Here is a 19,967-nt window from a genome sequence, read left to right on the forward strand (position 1 = left end):
ATCTATCAGCAAGAAAGCAAAGAGTATATCCTGAAATTTCAAACTATTCCTTTAACATTTGCATGACTTGCTCATTTTTTTCCAACCATCTTTATAACCACATACTTGATAACAGGTGTGCAAATAACATTAAAATCATTACAAATGTTCAACATTCATTTGAAAGAAGAGGAGACATTTCACATCAATCTAAAGATTTAATTCCCAATGTATTTCAAATATTCAACATTTATATGTTACACAGGATAGTGAGACCTATGTTACAATTGTACATGTTAGGCCTTTGCTTTATATATAATCTAAACGCTCTCTATAGATGACTCTTGCATTGTTCTGCATATTACGTGCAGCTGAGCAGGCACCTGCTAGTAGAGGACACGCATGGCACCAGCAGATGAGGTAGCCCCGGGCCAAGGCCACTGTTGGGACTCAGTACTTGAGAAAGTGGGTTGCGTTTTGTGTTTACTGTACTGTATTGGCTGTGAGTACTGCAGTGTGTTTGTGCGTGTGTGTGCATGCGTTGGGGTGTGTGTATGTGTGTGTGTGTGTTGGGGGGGTCACTACAGATGTCCTTGCCTTGAGCTTTCTCTACATGAAAATCTGCTCTGCTCTAGAAGACTCGCTGGCACAGAGCAACGTCACATTACGCAATGATTCCTGGAGTCAGATGTGGAGGGTTAAATCTTACTGGAGAGAAAAAGCAGCACACAGTCATTGCTGAAAGGGCATGTTGCGGAAAAACAGACTGGATACTGGTTATATTACAATAACAACCTGCACGTCATTCCTTCAAACATTATAATATCTCAATACCAGAATGTATTATATGAGTCCAGCTCTGTCTTAGCTGGTGTTCGCAAGAGCAGTCAGGTTTGGAAACATTCAATGAAGCAGAGAAAAGGTAAGTGGGAAAGAGAGAGACAGTAAATGTGATAAAGAGACAGAGCAAATGTCTCTTTAGAGAGGCAGAGGTGGCAAGCTAAGTGAGAAGCACAGGATCTTGCTGCCCTCTAGTGCCAAACACTCCCTGTGTGCCAACAACACAATATGACACAGCTGAGACGGGGATGAATTATTCATAAATGAGGGGATGATAAAGCAGTATTTCACAGATCTTAGATATGAGATGTAATTGATATTGTAGGGCTGATATCAAACGCATGCTTGTCTCTAAAAATAAGTGTAATCTTGTGGAAAAGCCACTGTTTCTGATAGCTAAAAGTGATATCCTGAATACTGTAAGTATCACTAGAAAATGCTTGTATATGTACCCACTAGTCCCTGAGGTGGTATTAATGAGAGGATTATCAACTTTTTAGCCTTTACTTATGATAAAGTGCTGGAAATATGCCCCAGTTGCCATTCAGGCCCTTTTAAAGCACCTGTTATGGGTTACATGGATCATTTCAGGTTAGCTCACCACCTCCTCTCCTCAGTTTTATTAATGTCAACAGTTTCAGCCACACTCTCCCTCCCCCACAGATTAGCCTAGTAGTGCCAGTCAGCACCAGCACAGGAGAGGTTCAGGTTTAATGTTTAAGCTTTTACTCCCCCCTCAGTTCTCCACACACATTGGCCAATCACCCTGCGTGTGCGGAACTGAGCGTCCAACAGCAGGAGTGAGTCACCTGAGAGACCGAGGAGGGTGAGCTGAGTGGGCCTGGTGGACGCGGTGGCCATTTTACAGTGGCTATCAGTTCCTGCTTCCTTACAAGCAGCAACGCTGACCAGAGAAACAAGTTTGGGTCAAACTGGTAAGAAGTTTTTTTATTTTTTTATTTTTTAAAAACCTAATATGCTCTGTGTTATTAATGAGCTCCCACTTGATATCGTGTTACAGTCTCATGACCCTTGCTGTGTATCAAGAGCCCGTGCAGCAGGTTGCCATGAGTCACAGCTCAGCTTAAACTCCTCTGTTATTAGCCGAGCCCGACCTACTCTGCAGTCATGTTGTCGTCCCTCTGAGTTGTCGAGTCTGCCGTGTATCTGATGCTGTCACAAATCAAAAGCTGAATACTTCACACTTTGCCAACAATGTAGGTGTGCTTAGAAATCCAGACATTTCATCTCCATTTAGTACAAATATCTTTCAGCACAACCTTCAAACTTGCTTCAACCTTGTAATCCATAACAATGAATATCAGCTCCATGTGATTTGTGTCAAAGCCTGCACTTAAACTGAATTACCATGTAGTGATAATGTAATGTGATGGATTATACAACTCACTCAAGTTTAAAGCTGCTATAATCGATATTTTGTATTTCACCAGTGGATCAAATGACTCCATGAAGGGGTCTCTCTGAGGCTCTCTGAGGGTCTCTCTCTGCATCTGGATGCCTTTATCTGTATAAAGACATTCAATTGATGGTTCTTTGCATTTACACCTTCTATCAAACGGTGTTCTTGTTATCTTGATTGTGCTAAATATTAGCATTATTGGTTAGGCAGGACTGGCAGATATGTCAATATACACGGCATGTCAAAGGAAGCAATGTCATAAACTGATGATAATTATTTCTAAATCAGTTTTTGTGAGGGAAATATAATCCAAATCCAAATATCCAGATAGAGATCACATTTAAAAGTCACAAACATAGTGGAGCATTTAGCTGCTAATTCCTCAGATATTCACTCAGTTGTTTAGAGACCAAAACAGAGCTAAAAGGAGACTGAATATTAGACTTAGATTAACAAGGTGGATGTAAACATGAATGAATTTTTCTCTGTATCTGCTAATTTAGCTTTGTTTTCCTTCACAGTTTCTCACCTTCCATGCCTAATAAGGATTGTGTAATTACTTCTTTCTCAATGAATCACCAAAATCAGCCAGCAGCATGAAAAGCTGGAGCAGGAAATTCAAGAGACAAGAGCCTGACAGCGCGGTCGGGTCCTCCTCAAGTGAGAGGAATTCCATTTGTGATCCACCAGTGCCTGGGTGGGTTACTCACACACCCACACCAGATAATATCTCAGATGACGGTGATGCTGGCTCCACGGGCCACACATCCAGTACTCCACCTTACACAGAGAAGGAGAACAATGACAAAAAAAGAAGCATGAAGGACAGGCTGAAATCCCTCATCCCTCAGTCATGGGGAGGCCTCATCCATAAACAGACCAGAGAAAGTGACAATTTTAATAACTCTGAATCCTGCGTCAGTAGCATCAAGATCCTTCCTAATGGGACCAGGGTGAGCCCTCCTGTAAGTCCCCTGATGGAGCGTAGGAACTGGTGTGAATCACTGGGCAGCTCCAGCCAGAACTCCCACAAGCCTCTGTTAAGGGAGAGCCCCTCTGATGATCTGTTCAGTCAGGCCCCACGAGAGGAATCTCTGCTGACGAGTATCCACCCTGCAGAGTACTACGCTGAGAAGCTGGAGGTCTATAACCAGAAGTACTCCTATCTGAAATCCTGGCCAGGCCTGCTCAGACTTCTTGCTGGACTTCAGCTCCTATTTGGGGGTATGGTCTTTGCCTGTGTCATCGCCTACATCCAGAAAGACAGCGAGTGGTCCAACAGTTATGGACTCTATAACGGTGCATATAACAATGGTCAAGGCATGTCTGGGTACAGCTACAGAGGCCCTATGACTCCCTTTATACTGGCAGCAGCCGGAGTCACCTGGATTTTAACCTTCGCTCTCTTGGTGATGGGAATGACCATGTATTATCGCACCATCCTCCTCGATGCCCCCTGGTGGCCTCTGACAGAGGCCTTCATCAACTTGGCGATGTTCCTGCTCTACATGGCAGCAGGGATTGTCTACCTGAATGATTTGAACCGCGGGGGACTGTGCTACATGACAATAGGCATTAACCCCATCATGGCCAATCTGTGTCGGGTAGATGGGGGCCAGATGGCGGGAACCGCTTTCATCTTCATCAACATGGCAATGTATTTGGGAAGCTTCCTGGTATGTCTGAAGATGTGGAGACATGAGGCTGCACGCAGGGACAGGAAGTACTTTGAGAACAAGGTACAGTTCAGAAATGCTATGGACATTTTAGATGAAAGAAAAGCTCATTGCTTCTAAATTTAAAGAGGGGGAAATCAATTTCATAAAAAGAATGAAGTGTCTTGTTCAAGGGTTGCATTGAGCTGGTTATGCAAAGTGCTCCTTCTGGATTCAGTATAGAAGCAGGGTTAAATTCACCATATAAAACCTACACAAAAAGCCCAAAGTTCAGCTTTAAAGCGTTGTCTCACAGTCTTTCCCATTGTGTGAGACAAGAGGCTGTCTAAATGAAGTTTTTCACATCACTCTCCCCTTTGGGTTTATTTTAAATATATATCTGACAAACACCACATTTACTGGTGGCAACGGTAAGGGACACTCATACTGATCACAAATAAGCCAACAACAGCTCCAACACAACAGTAGCAGATCAAATCCAGTGAAATTTAAAGTCAGTCAAGACAATCTGTAGTGAGCATGCCGTTATGTCAGTACTGATATATCAGCTTTTTCTGCTGGCTGGTGCCACAGCAGTCAACCAGAATTTGTTCCAAAGCAGTAAACTGTGTTTTTCTTATATCTATTGACTCTGTCACTAGCCACTAGCTATAGCTAATAAATGTGGACTACATGGCATATGACCATTGACATTTCATCCAATTCAGTAAGCACAATATGCCCGTTATGAACATTTTACAAAGCATGAAACAGAAGTGTAGTTATTGTTGTGTCAGCTGCTATACAGCCCAAACACATATGTCTAATAAATCTAATTATATAAATCAACACAGATGAGTGTTGATGAGTTATACAAACACTACTGTGCCACTGTGTACATGTACATGCTCAGTGCAGTATATTGGAATGGGCACATTAAAAGCAGACATGGTATCGTTGTTATGTCCAGGTCTTCATGATTGCTCCCTTCCACAGCTACCAAGCTTCTTACTATTTTTAAATAGAATCCATGTTGTCAAGCTTCACAGCCACCACCTACGGGTAAGAAACAGCATGGTCAGCTAATGTATTTGATGTCAAATAAGAAAAGGTGAGAAGCCAGGAGTGAGCATAATAATTCTGTCCCGCAGCTGAGGGAATGCAGCTGCAGAGGCTTAGCTCGCCAAAGCCGAAGAAAGGGACAGGTTCCCGAGGCGGTCCTTGTTTTTTTAAAACTTCTCTGACACGTAGCTTAACCTTAATTTTGCTACAAGGCTTCTGGGAAAGCTTCTTGCACAGTAACGATGACACAGGCCTGCACACATCGTGGTGTGTAGTCATTATCTGTTTGCTCACATGCTCTACATAACACTTCTCTTTGACCTTTAGCTCCAGGAGGAGTTTCACCAGTCCATCCCGCTAACTGCTCAGAAAACAAAGCGCATATCATTCAAGGATGAAATGGATAAAGGTCATATCAGTCAGTATGCACTCACCCCTGAGGTCCATAAGAAACCAGTCAGTCTGAACAGAGCCATGGCGCCTGACTACACCCCCAAAGTGCATATCATCGCAGACTACATCATGTGAGTGAACATTTACACTGTCCATGTTCAGGTTTAGAGAAATATTCTGACTTTGTTTTTTAACAAAAAATCTCTGACACAAACAAACAAGCAAACAAAACAACAGCCCGATTTGATTAATCTTCCCTAAAATCTTCGTTATAGAAAGTATCCAGAGATCAGCTGTGTGGAAGAAAGGGAGAAGTACAAAGCTGTTTTCAATGACCAGTATCAGGAGTACAAGGACCTTCACAGAGACATCAGCACCACCCTCAATAAGTTCAGAGAGCTGGATGCCACCATGGCAGGACTGCTCAGAGATGGAAGAAGCCAAGAGGTGAGACAGATGTGTAACTTCTCTTATAGACCATTTCTGAAGGCATCTAGGATTTAATGTGAGATGGAAAGGTTAGAATTTGGTCAATTTATTGTACAGACATATCAGTACATATTAGTCTGTATTCCTACATGATGCTCACTGCTATATGAGTGTTTAATATCATATTCTACACAAACCATTTCATCATCGTTCCATTTATCTTTTAGGATCGGCAGAGGATTCAAAACATTTTGATGAAATATCAGGAGAAAAAGACCGTAAGTGATTGTTTGTTCAAAAATCCACTTTAAAACAACTGAGAAATAATTCAGCATTTCTAGCATTTAACCCAGATTTGAGTTAGTGTGTAGACACCACAGCAATATTTGCTATTCCTCAATAAAGCTGTCCACTGATGTAAATAAGACTGCTTCCATAATTAAACATGGGTGTGTTTTTTGCAGGATCCAGCCTTCCTGGAGAAGAAGGAACGCTGTGACTATTTGAAAGCTAAATTAAGCCACATCAAAAACAGGATCCGCACTTTTGACCAGGAAAACATGGCAAGTGGCTACACATGAGGAAGACCAGAAAGAAATGTCAGACTAAACAAATCACCTTTTCTCATTGGTCCTTTGTCTCTTTTTGTCCCTCTGTTGAATCAGCATAAGGATGGCATTGAATATTCTGTGTTTTGATTGAAAAGAATATTTTTTATTCTGGATTAACTGAACAGATTGTTGGACATTTTTGTACAGGCATTGGCATAAGGATAGAGCTGACATGAAATCTGCTTTATAACAGCATTATAAGGGCTAAACGTGCACTTCCTTAGTATATCCTTTCATGTCATGTCAGCACAGAGGAACAACATGTTGATTCATCGTATGTTTTAAATGAAAGTTCTGTCTGTGTTTTTTACAATTTTTACAAAAAGTCTCTGTGAAAGTTTTGTATGATAAAGCTGTTTTTTTTTTTACATGCATGGATTGTATGTGGTTTCTTATCTGCGCTGCTATTATGTGTTTCCTTTACAACTGATGATTTCATTGTCCTTTAGCTTTGTGCTCTTTTCTATAAGCTTCAGAAAAAAATATCTTCCCTCCAAAATCAGTTGTGGGTCAGAACTAGGTGGCGAGTGATGACTGAATCTTTAAATTCTTACTGTTAGTTAAAAAAAAACTCCATTAAACCCAGTAAACAGACAGTACAAAGCTTTGTTATTGAACCTTTGACTTTTCAGCCTGGTTCCTCTGGTGACTACAAAACACCAGAAAGCAATTTGGGTGACAGAAAAACACCAATGTTGTGTTTTAATCACTGTTTGGGTTTGGCTGTTGGAGATTGTGTCGGCCTTCTGGGTATATATTTTAGGCCGCGGTTGGAATCCAACAGACCATGTTATCTGAAACAGGTCGTTAAGTGACACAATTGTCCGTTTCAGGAAACCACAGAAGTTAAAATGAAACTGTTATAACAATTTAATAAGTAACTTTAATTGCAGATGAATGACTTTTGTTTTATTGTACCTACAAAGCAGAGCTGTTGATTTATCTGACACTCAATCGCAGGCAGGATATGTTACAGACAGAAAACATGTCCGTACTGTGGTGATATAATAATAGTTTATCCTGTTTATCTTCTGGAGTCAACTGCTATTTAGCCAAACTCCCCTACATTAACTGACTATTTGCTGTGTCCCTCCTGCTATAAAATCACGTATGCGTGCATTATCATTAGTGGTGTTCACTGACTTGTCCCTCTGCGTGGACATAACAGTGACCGCCGCCTCACTTACATCAGTTTCTATCTAGATCACATTATCTCAGTGTTTTGGTCATTTGGTTGTTTAAGGACAGCAGTGTTAAGGACAATGATGTTTGCTTACATGTTGGAGGAGATACTTACCGACCTCCTGTCACCATTGCATAAACACTACAACACCTACTGACTTACCTTCAGGACTGCAACTAAAGAAAATTGTTACAATCTTTGAACTGCAAATAATTTTCTTATGTGATTCTTTGGTATATAAAGTATCAGGAGACACTCTGACAAAACTCTCCATAACCCAAAAAGGTATTTCAGTCTACTTTTGCAGAAGAGAAAGGGGGAAAAAAAAAACCAATTGATTATTTTGAAAACTACTTTTCTCTAATTGTTTCAACTCTGACTGCATGTAATGCATAAAGGCAATTCACTGTTTGAACACCTACATAATGTGTATGCAACTATAATAATAATAATGAATAATTAAATTATGATCGTTATCATTACTACAGTGACGTTATAAGTCATCATTTCCAATAAACATCCTGTTATATAATGTTAATGGTTGGTGAAAACACGTTCTACACTGAGAGTGTACCTCACGTGTAGACATTAATGTTAAATGAAGGCAGTGAGAGAACACGTGGGAGGCGTCAGGTGAGCGGGGGGTGAACTGCGGCCCCGCAGGACACACCGCAGCTCCGCACGGCCCGCGCACAGTCAAGCGGCTCCGTAGCTTTCAGTTACGGGCTTATTGTTGGGAGAAAGAATCCATAATGGGAAATGACGATGTTTTGGATCGCCTGTGAGACATAAAGCGGACCCTGTGCTGAAGGAAAAGAGACCCACCTGGATGGACAGGTGCAAAGCTGAAGAACGTTTCCTGTAGTGTGAAGGTAAGTTGTGTGCACGTCTGACCGATCATTTCAGCGTTAATAGAAGGTTTAAAGGAATATTTCCTGTATCTGTTCAACAATCCGACCTGTTGAATATTTAAAGACGAATTCCAGGCATTAATAATGGACTTTAAAACATTTGGTGATGTAATTCTTTTTGAGCAATGCCAAATAAAACCATCAGGTCTTAATGCAATGTAATGGAAAGTACAGAGTTAAATATTTAATTTGTGTGTGTTTTTGTAACAGCATGAGTGAATGTGGCCCAGGTTGAATAAAGAGCAGACCAAAGTTGCATAAAAAATAGAAGCCAGTTTTGTTGTTGTTTTTCTTACTTTCTGAGAGAAAAGTTATATAAAGTCTGCAATCGATCAAAAAAACCCAAACACTTCTGCCAGGCCTGACTGGGCTTAAAGCTTCCCCTTCTCTCCTTGTGGGCTGACACTCAGCAGGTGCACACAGGTAAGACGCAGTCGATGCAGCACAAGGAAGGAACCCGCCTGTGGTTCTCCCCCTCTGCATGTCTGCCCCGGCTCGCCTCTTATCTGCTGTCTGTATGAATTATTGAAGCCTGATGGGTCGAGTTCCTCTGGAGTGGTGAAGTGTGGGTCAGAGGCACTGGAGAGAGGTTTCAGGGATGGGCTGAGGTGAATGAAAGGTAGAGAGGTGCAAAAGTGCTTCAATCAAAAATTACATTAATGTGAGCAAAAGTGCTGAGTGGGCTAAGGAGCAAAGATATTTTATATCTTTAAATTTTCAATTTCAAGATTCACTTTGCTCATGGAGGCGTCTCTCCAGCACACTGAGAACTGACCACCTTCAAAGCTGCTGCTGTATTGCGGACACATATTGCAACACGTAACAAGGACTTAATTTGATCTAATTTTCCTCCTTCTTCTAGGTGAAATTGCCTCTAAACCATGCATGAGCCTCGGTACTACGATAGCCCCCCTGTGTACAGCCCACCCTACAGCACCACCTCCCAAGGCTTCTACCCCCCAAGGAGCGTTCACTCCCCCCAGAGCCAGTATGTCCCCTACACCTGTAATGTCCCTCCAGACTCCTACTACACAGAGGAGAAGCCTCAACTCTTCTACCGTTGGTTTTCTCCTCCTGGTTTCGTCAAAACCTTCCAAGGGGCTACACTACTCATGTCTTTCCTCATCTTTGCCTGCGTGGCTTCCACCTTGGTGTGGGACATGAATGGATTTGGGTACGGGGGCTTCGGTGTTGGGGCCACAGGGGGTGTCGCAGGGACAGAGTTGGGATATTATGGAGGCAGCTACGGCTATGGCAGCTCCTACATGACGCCACAGTCTGCCAAGTCAGCCATGATTTCGATGGCGGCCATTAACTTCCTGGTTTCACTGGGGTTCCTGGTGGGGAGCTTCTCACGGTCACGGGTGATGCGGGGATGCAGGTTCTACCTCACTGTATTCATCTGTGATATCATCTTAGCTGTCCTTCAGGTGAGTCTCACCAAATACAAAATGCATATCACACACAAACCACACAGAACAACATGCTGCCGGTAGGTGGTGGCTATGTGGGTGGAAGTAGGTTTGCTGATCACAGTAACTGACTCAAAACACATATCCTGTAGCCATGTTTCATTCTGGTCTATTGAGTCTCATCTCTGCCCCCTCTATGACGTACGTCTCTTGATTGAGTTGCATAATTTCTTGTACTTTGTATGATTGTGATTTTTTTTTTTTTATAAATGTGGACTTCTGACAGTTTGACACTGAAGTGAAAAAGCTGTGAGGAGTCATAAAGACCAGTTGTTAACATCAAAACACCATTTTTTGAAGCTTTAAATTTAGCTGTGAACAAAATACTTAAGGTGACATGGCAAACTTTCTTATTTACATACACATCCAGTAGATAAAAGGACGCATTAATGCTCGTTTGGAGTTGTCTTTCTGACCATCTGGTGACTATAAATCCAATATTCACTCTCCTTTTAGCCCTGTTTAGGTGTCCTGAGGGAAATATCTGGCTCCTCAGTTGCTAAACGCTCCACTGTGTCCATCATGATAGTAAACTCATTCAAAGAAGGTATTTAAATGATTACTGTGATTAAAAGCGCCTCTCCTTTGACCTCAAGGGCATCATCGACATCATCTTTGTGATTGGGGTGAACCCGATGTCTCAGAGCTCACAGAGCATGTTGTACAACCCCATGCTGATGATGTGCCAGAACATCCAGGGCAGTCCCAGCCTCAGCGGAAGCATCGGGGCTGGTTTTCCTGGGGGGTTCCCGATGTACAATCAATATCTGCACCACTACTGCTACATGGACCCTGAGGAGGTTAGAAGGATTATTCTGTTGTATCCCGTTCTCTTCTGTTCAATTTTATTCTGTTCTGACCTATGATTTACTGTCTCTCCTCAGGCGGTTGCGTTAGTGTTGGGTCTGATGGTGGTGTTGGCCTTGTCCCTGTCTGCTTACTACGCCTACAAGACCCGCAGCAAGATTTGGCGCCACGGCAAAGCCAACATCTACTGGGACGAGCCGCTGGCCAGGCCGTCAGAGGGGCAGGATGTGCAGGACTGGGTGAGAACTGAAGTGTGTTTTATTATTTATTTCCTCATGATATTGTCACAGGGAATGAATGAATGTTTGCATTGTGTGAGTGAGTATATACTACTTAGAGTGCGTCAACAGAGGACTTGTGGTTTATATTTATTTCTACTTTCTTTCCAGCCAGATGAAATAACGTAAGTCAGAGTGACCTCACTGCTTACAGTCTCATATTTGTTCTTTTTCAACCCACTCCATGTATAAAGCTCAGGGCTGATATATATATATATACACATTGTTAAGTTTTTCAGTTCTTCCAGTGACTGTTCGGTTTCTCAGACTCTGACAATCACCTGCTGCTGTTGACTCAGAGGCTGCTGTTTATCTTTGGCACACCCCGGTTTCACTCTGACTGATCATTAACCAGACGAGTGATAAAAGCAGCACAACCAAATAAAAATGGGTGACAAACAACATTATAGGATTTCCTGTAAAAGGAAACAGGTCAGGAAGTAATTTAAGGCATATTTTTCTTTTTTCTTGCTCTTTATACAGTATCGCTTGATGTGTTGGGGAAGAGAACACCTCTGTCTATAACCTGCACTTTGAAAAATGATGCTAAGAGGTACCCAGTGCCTTAACGCCAAGGGGTCCTGACCAGACTTCCATATGAGGAGTGTCAGAACAGATTGTATGATACAACTGCTCTTGAATGAAATGATCACCATTTGACAGAGCAGCCTGAAAGTACTGTGAAATCAACGACGCAGCTAAAATGTGTTATTTATTAGAACTGTTACTGCCACACAAAATCTTCAAAACGGAACCATGCAGGTTTGAAACAAATCAATAAACAATCAATAAACAAACTTTTCATAGCATTGCACTTTAATTAATGATTTTCTACTGGTGCTATTCTCTGTATAATGAAGCAAAAACCTCAAAACGGCAGAGCTTAAACTTTCAGGGTTTGCTCTGAAATGTCAGCCTGGCCCATTCATATACTCTCCAAACAGTAGATTTTAAATGTTGGCACATTTATGCGTCTGAATTCAACACTGTCTGCAGCAGTTTGGCAGTTCACTTTTTTCCCCTGTGGTCATGATGTGGGTTAGATAAACTGTTGTTGCGCTGTAGCTCACATACATACAGTTTATAATCCACAGCTGACTTCTTTGGCACATTGGAGGAGAATTTCTAATATTTTATTATAGAAATTCTAATTCAGGCCACAAAAAGAAATGAAATGTTATAGTAATGCAGGAATAAAATCTACAGACCCACAGATTGAGGTCAGCATGTCAAAGAAGCAGAAAATTATTTTGGAAACTCATAAAAATGGGTACAATTACTATGAAATTGACTGTACCGCTCCTTATTAAAATAGCCAAATAATTACCCATGTTTTTGTTGTTATTGTAATTATTCAGCCACATCAATAATGACTTTTCTCTACAGAAAAATAACAGCTTTGGTATTTTGTTGGAACTATGAGTATATTTGTATGTATTCATTAAATAAGGTGGAAGTTGTGCTGTTACACTGTGGATGGACATGAGTGCACACACAAGTGTCCAACTTTGTCTGTGTACACTGCAGTTCACTTCCTGTCTCTTGCAGTCCAACCTTTTTGGCTTGTGACTCCTCAGAATAAAGTAGAGTCAATGTGCTTCTCCATCTCACAACAAGTGGCCTTGTTGTGGAGTTGTGAGCAGTTCAGCCAAAGGGTGATTTTCCTTCTTTTGGAGGGTTGAAGAGGGCAAAGAAAATGCTGAGACAATATGCATGATTTTGTGTGTCTCACATTGTACCCACAGGTCGGGAGCCACAGTCCCAGACCGTCAGTGTGGCAGCATTTAGCAGGTGCTGTTGAGTGCTGTGAAAGCTGTGCAGTTTGTACTTCACAGCGGTAGCCTCATGTGGCATTTAGCAGTGATTAATCTACTGGAGTAGCAGTGTACTATGAATGCATCATGTCCACCATGACTCATTATGAAAAGGGAAGAAACATATTCAATCCGTTTATCCAGTGAGGCCTTGGCCTACAAACTGTCTATCACTGCAAAGTGTGTAGTGAGTCACTTCATAGAGATGCAGACCTTATTCTGGGGCACTCTTGTATTGCAGTGAAGATGCTTGCCTTGCAGGGAGGCATATATAATGTATGTGGCATGTATAATGTATAAAAAGGGTTGAGTTGCCTCAGTGTTGCTGTGTGAATCCCTCCAGAGTGTGGTGGCGCTAAATGATTCAGTGAGTGAAGGGAATGCTACACACTGCTGCAGATTAGACTCCTGGCAAAGAAGTCATTTCCTCATTTCCTCGTGTTTTGTGCTACATTTTTGTTTAACAGAAATGGAAAAGAGCGGTAACTGAGAGAAAAGAACACAGGATGACTGGATTTAAAGCAAACGCTGCATAACTTATCAGAAAATCAGATGCTGATTGTATTGAACAGGACAGGCCAATTAATATTTATCAGCATGGGCAACTCCTCCAAAGTCGAGGAGGAAAACAGAGCTAAGACTATAAACACAATGTGATGAGGCGTTAAGTGTGCAGCTCCTCCCAACCAGAATGAGTGTCTGAAGAAGGTGATGCAAAAACACAGGCAGATATGTCGAGGATATATGTAGATATGTAAAGAAATTATTGATCACATAGATGATCAACATAAAAAAAAGTCAGATAATGACTTTTTCTATACCGCGTATCCCTTCCGGGGTTGCGGGGGGGGCTGGAGCCTATCCCAGCCGTCAATAGGCGAGGGGCGGAGTACACCCTGGATCGGTCGCCAGTCGATCGCAGGGCACACACAACCATTCACACTCACACTCACCTAGGGGCAATTTAGAGTCACCAATTAATCTAATGAGCATGTTTTTGGTCTGTGGGAAGAAGCCGGAGTGGCCGGAGAGAACCCACACATGCACGGGAAGAACATGCAAACTTCACACAGAAAGGCCCGACCCGGGAATCGAACCGGCGACCGTGTTGCTGTGAGGCACGTGCACGACCTGCTGCGCCACCATGCAGCCCCTTAAAATAGCATATAGCAAACAATTGTTAATTACAGGTTTTTTTTATGTGCGGACTTTCTGCTTTTTCACTTTGGGGTCTGGAGCTGAAATAATCAGCTACTATTTTGATAACTGATTAATTGTTGGAGTAACTTTGCCAAACAGTCACAAGCTACCAGCTTGTGAAGTGTGCCATCCTGGGCTCTGAAAAATTGTGATTTCCCACAGTGTATTGGCATTTAACAGATGTATAAAAGATAAATCAAGAAGATATATAATAAAATATAATCAGCAGTTTCAGCCCTAAAAGTAATGAATCGTTATTGAAATCTCTGTCTCTCCATCTTTAGAGGGCTTCCACATTTCCTCATCGGGGGTCGTTGGATTTTAGTTTCAGCAGAAAGTGTTGGTTTGTAAATACTGACTGGACTGAACAGCACAGGAATTAAAAAACGCTCAGATTTCACAGAGCAGTGGCTGTCACAGCGCCTTCCTGTTGCAGCGGATCAGATTCCCTGCAGTTTTCTGTGCGTTTTTTCCACATATAGGATCCTCATCATCCCCTGACTCCACACTCATGAGATCTATTTCACAGGCCGATGTTTCCAGACATTCGCATCAGCTCACTAGGACCTCATCCTGCAAGACTACACTGTGAACCAGAAATAGGCCAAAGACTAGAAGTCATTAATTATGCATCATACAGTAGACAGTGGATTATATGAGACATTATGCAGTTTTAGTGTTTAGTGTTTGATATTTTCTTTTGATCGTGTATTTTTCTTTTTCGGTAATGATGTTTTTTTCCCATTTCTGTGGCTGTAAAGGGCTGTAACATCGCAGTGTTGTCCTGTAGGTGTTCAAATGTTCTGTTTTCTAAGCACATTGTGCTGTTTTTTTCTTCTGAAAAAGACTAGACCCCCGACGCTCTGCTGCATGTTTACCTGATAGTTCAGAAAGATGGAACAGCAGAAAGGTTTGTTCCACTGATGTCACTCCTGTCTCAACCTCTCTCAGTGTGCTCGCGATGATACGGCCGTGCTCACACACACACTCCTCCACTGGTAACACGCGTTTCATGTCAGACACAGTTCAGAAAATTGTCTTTGTGTGTTTCATTCCAATTAATTGGTTCTGATAGTCGTTGAAAGAAAGGATTTTAGGTGAGACACTGATCGTCCTGGAAGGGACTTCTACTCTCTGGGGTAAATGGATGCTCGAGCGTCTTTTCATTTTACTGCAATGTGTTACACCATGGCCAAGTGTGTGTGTGTGTGTGTGTGTGTGTGTGTGTGTGTGTGTGTGTGTGTGTGTGTGTGTGTGTCCATCTGTCTGGCAGTGACACAGCTTCTCTCATCCAAGTGTTTTGGAGCACAGTGTGCTGTACAGTGTAGAGAGCTCTGCAGCTCTGTACTTCTGCTTATGTGACAGATTTAGTGCAGAAAAGGTTCTTTTCTTTCCAGCATAAAAAATGCATCTGATTCCTCCCGAGGACGTTGTCATATATATTATGATGATAAACATGTTATCATGTTTCAGAATATTGAAACATACAGATGAAAGAATTAGTATTTTCTGTTATTGTTGATTTTCTGCCTTATGCATCGCCACGTGAACAGAATCAAATGATCTGCACTGTGATGGAACGGACCCCGACATTAAATGGAGGGATTGTGATTTCTGTCTCCTGATATTATCTTAGGTGAACCATGTTGGAGAGGTGCGCAGCACCCAGCAGGCACCAACTGTTGTTGTATCAGAGAGAGCAGCACCTGACCTGAGGGCGGAGAATAGCGTGGTCTCCTACAGCAACGGAACAGTCAGCATCCACAGTGACGGAAATTATAAAAGCAACAGGTGAGTGATGGTCACAGCTGATGAGGGATGCAAGAACACCACAGTATGGTCTGTCCTCATAAAACAGGACGCGTTAGAAAAACATGTTTCCGTCCTGAGCCTGAAAACACACACATCTTACTCCCTTTGAGGACACTGAATGATGCCTAATGCCAGACTTCAATTAAATAATAATAAAGAGAAACACAAAGTCTGCTCAGTGCAGATCGATTATAGTGATCTGTTTTCTGATTTTGTTCTAAGAGCTAATGAAACAATTATATGATGGAGCATTTTTATAGTGGAAGAAGATAAGAAGACCTTGGCCTGATCAGATTGATTACAAACAAAATTGTAATTTCAAGGAAATGCTCTGCAGATGTTCAAACTACGTTATGACTGATGTTCAGTCACTCATTCTGTCACACCTGGAGTGCTGCTCAGTCATCTCAAGAACCTTCAAACAGCACAGAACAGAGCGTCTTCTTTCTGTACTAGTGTGTGTAAGATGCATAAATAATTAACATGGTTAACATGTCTGCAAACAAAACAGGTCTTCAGTCTCAGGACCCATAGTTTGAGGATCTGAGGCTGCACTCCTGCTCACAGGGGAGCAGCAACTCAGCAATATAACTGGGAGCTAAACCATGAGATGCTTTAAAGGTAATCAGCTAAATGTAAAACTGACTGGTAACCAGTGAAAAGAGGCTAAAACAGAGTAGATATGATATTGTCTTCTGGTACTTGTTAAAAACCAAGCAGCTGCATTTTGTGTTAGCTGAAGGCATGAGATGCCTAAATGATGGATGCAATGAATACAATAATCTAACTGAGGTGATTCAACGGCCTTCTCAACATCAGGTCGAGAGAGAAAAGATCTTATTTTTGAGATGCTCTGCATCGATAAAAACACGATTTAACAACTGTTATAGCTTGTTTTTCAAATGAAAGGTCACTGTCAAATGCCACACTCAGGTTTGTGGCTGTAGGTTTGACGTCTGCAGACAAGGAGCCAAGATGTTTTTGTGAAATAAGAACAGACTTTGGAGGACGACAAAGAATGACCACAGATTTGTTTTCATTTAGCTGGAGAACGCTTTGGGACATCCAGCATTTCACTGCATGTCAATGATATTGAATTTTGTGTTCATGTATGATATGTCTCAGTGGCAGCATGAATACACAGAACAAGATCTGAACCAGTCTAGAGCAGTGTCCCTGAAGCAAAGTCTACAACCAAACAGTATGAGGAGAACTGTTCTTTACAGAACTGTTCTGCCTGGTCTATGCCCCAAGAAAAGCCACTAAAACAAAAATGGATGAACCTCACAAAGACATTATTGTGGTTATTACTGTAGTGGAACCTTTTTGATTATTTTTCTTTTGTCATTTATGCTTTATATTTGCTTTAGAGCTTTAAAGAGACCACCGTAATAATTAGTAGTATTTGTGGCACTACTCTCTCAATTCAAAAAAGTGCAATATGCATTGAAATTGAGTGGCACAAGGTGACACTGAAGACACTGATATATCATATAATATGTTCATGGCCTTCAAAATATAAGAGTGGGAACTGATGATGAGAGCCTCAAACCTTATTCTCTCATAGAGAATAAGTCGAGTTGCAACCTCTCAAACCCCCTCCTCTAGCTTGAAGACCGTGCGTCAGTAAAGGTGGGACTCTATGGGCAGCGTGCTGTCACTTGGAGGCTCACTGTGCCAGACGTGTAAGACTTATTCATTCCAAGACTACGTTTGCACAAAAACAAGTTTTCCTACGTTTTTCACAATGAAGTGACATGTGGAGGGGAAGTTGTTGGAGTTTAAGAAGACTTTTCAGCAGCTCTCCCCTCTAGTGTCATGTGACTTTAACTCAACACAATACACACACACAAAAAAATCTCCTGACCGAAGCTCTTACTGTCATTTTGATTCCAGCCTGGGCCCTCTGCAGCAAGTTCAAGCACAAATCTAATACCTGTGTCTTGCTTCTCCATAGTTTCTCTGCTGCCAACAGTAATCGTCGGGGAGCTGAACCTCTGTACCAGAACAGCAGGGTCACCGTTTGCTCCAGCAGCTCCTCAGAGACTGACAGCTTCAGAAAACCTCCTCCTTATCGTGCGGAGAGGGAGCAGAGGAAGCCAGAGCCCAGGCCTGCTGCTCGGGAGATGATGGAGTCCCAGAATGAAACTGGTTACACCACTGGAGACACTGGCAATGAGCTGGACCGGGACCACACAGATTACCTCTACAGGTGGGCCACCACTCTGCTGCCAGTTAATGCTGTAATCTCGACGTGTTTGTCATCTGAGAGAGTATTTAGGTGATGTGTGATGATTTTTCATAATACATTAGAGCAAAAACAACAACAAAAGAAGATGAACTCATTGGTATACACACACACACACACACACACACACACACACACACACACACACACACACACACACACAGAGCACTTCAAGGTTGAAGAATGCTAAAATATAAAGATGAAAATCAGCATCTTGAAGCAAGAAAAATCAGCATCGGTGTCAGTTTTTAAAGAGCCCTTGGTTGTGCCCAAATTAAAACATTTAAGAGCAATTTGAGAGGAAGGCTTATTCCCCTCTGGCGTGACTTTTTGCCTAATTAATCACACTGTGCATTGCCCTGAAACAGATAGTATTCATTTATTTGAGAAGAAAATGCTGTAATACCACAAAGAGTGGCTAGCATCACCACTGTCTTCAAGGCAAGTTAACCAACTGCTAAAATGATTTTAATTGAATACTAGTAAGAGGACTGATAAAAAAAGGGGCTCATTCACTTCTTCTTAGCCACAGCCTCAATAATAGTTTTAATTTAATAATCATTTTATGTCTTTATGTTAATATCCCCCTCCAGGCTATACCCAGAGATAATTTCAGATGAGCAGCGCCGGAAGTACAAGAAGGAGTTTGACTCTGATCTGGCCCGCTATAAGAGTCTCTGTGCGGAAATGGATGAAATCAGTGACCAGATGCACAAGCTGAGCCGGGAACTGGACGCTTTGGACGAGGGCTCCATGAAGTACCAGGTAGAGGAAACAACGAGAGGGAGTCAGGGCAGACTGCCAGGAGAAGAGTCATCGCTGTGCCTTTTAATTATATCTAACAGTTTAGTTCATCCTCGGTAGGAGTCTGTTGGACTGCCATAGACACAAAGTAGTGCAGATGAACGAAGCACGATTTCACGACTATTTCAGAATTTTCTTTATTTGTTCATGTTATAAAATCATCACAATTGAGTTATAAACTTTGTATTTCCATTTTCAGGGTGTGGCAGATGAGTATAACAGACTCAAAGACCTGAAAAGGGTGAGTGGAATAAGATTGGACGTTTAAAAAATGGAAAAATCTGGAAATAGACTTCACGTTCACTTTCTTGTCAAGAGTTAGACCAGAAGATTGACACCACTTTCATGTCTGTACGGTAAAATATGAAGCTACAGCCAGCAGCCGGTTAGCGTAGCTTAGCATAAAGACTGGAAGCAAGGGCAAACAGCTAGCCTGGCTCTGTCAAAAGTTAATGTTTCTTGGCTGGGTGCTGTGACTTCCTGGAGTCTCAGCTGTTACCTAGCAACCTCACCAAATTTAAGCTGTCACTGAAATGGAACCGAAAATCTTACACCAGAAATGAGTCCAGTTTGGCCTCCAGTGAACTTCAACTTGTCGTAATACTTGCGTTTTTGTACAGACTGAACAAAGATGCTAGCAGGCAAATTTTGGACTGAGCTAAGCTAGCTGTTTCTGCCTGTTTCCCGTCTTTATGCTAAGCTAACTGACTCCTGAGCATACCTTCATATTCAACATGGTGATGCTGATATTTTTTGTCTTTCTGCAAAAAAAAGTGAACATTTCTCAACATGTCAAAAATATTCTTCTACTAGTATTGCTATGACTGCTGAGAAACGTCAGATAATGTTGATTAATATCTGCTTGCTTACATTTCTCTTCCTTCCAGACGCCAGACTATCAAGCAAAGAAGAAACAGTGCAAAGAGCTTCGGCAGAAACTTTTCCACATCAAACGTCTGGTGAAAACCTATGACCAAGGTCTCTGTTAGCGTGTCTTTATAGCTGAGGATGGACACTGACAGAGTGTGACCTGGCTAAAGACACAATTT

The 19,967-nt window shown here is 41.9% G+C and overlaps 1 protein-coding gene across 1 annotated transcript; it reads left to right on the forward strand.

Moving 5' to 3' along the window:
- Positions 1-1,712: 1,712 nt before the first annotated feature.
- Positions 1,713-19,907, forward strand: LOC139338810 (uncharacterized). Its single transcript, XM_070974081.1, has 15 exons — positions 1,713-1,754; positions 2,828-3,978; positions 5,293-5,480; positions 5,625-5,796; positions 6,006-6,056; positions 6,243-6,345; positions 7,366-7,385; positions 9,374-9,913; positions 10,552-10,755; positions 10,840-11,001; positions 15,691-15,845; positions 17,824-18,078; positions 18,708-18,879; positions 19,118-19,159; positions 19,806-19,907. Exons 2-15 carry the CDS (start codon positions 2,836-2,838, stop codon positions 19,905-19,907), a joined length of 3,309 nt encoding a protein of 1,102 aa, XP_070830182.1. The 5' UTR covers positions 1,713-1,754; positions 2,828-2,835.
- Positions 19,908-19,967: the final 60 nt, after the last annotated feature.

Source organism: Chaetodon trifascialis, chromosome 11 (genome assembly GCF_039877785.1).
Source record: "Chaetodon trifascialis isolate fChaTrf1 chromosome 11, fChaTrf1.hap1, whole genome shotgun sequence".
In the NCBI taxonomy this organism is placed as follows: Eukaryota; Metazoa; Chordata; class Actinopteri; order Chaetodontiformes; family Chaetodontidae; genus Chaetodon; species Chaetodon trifascialis.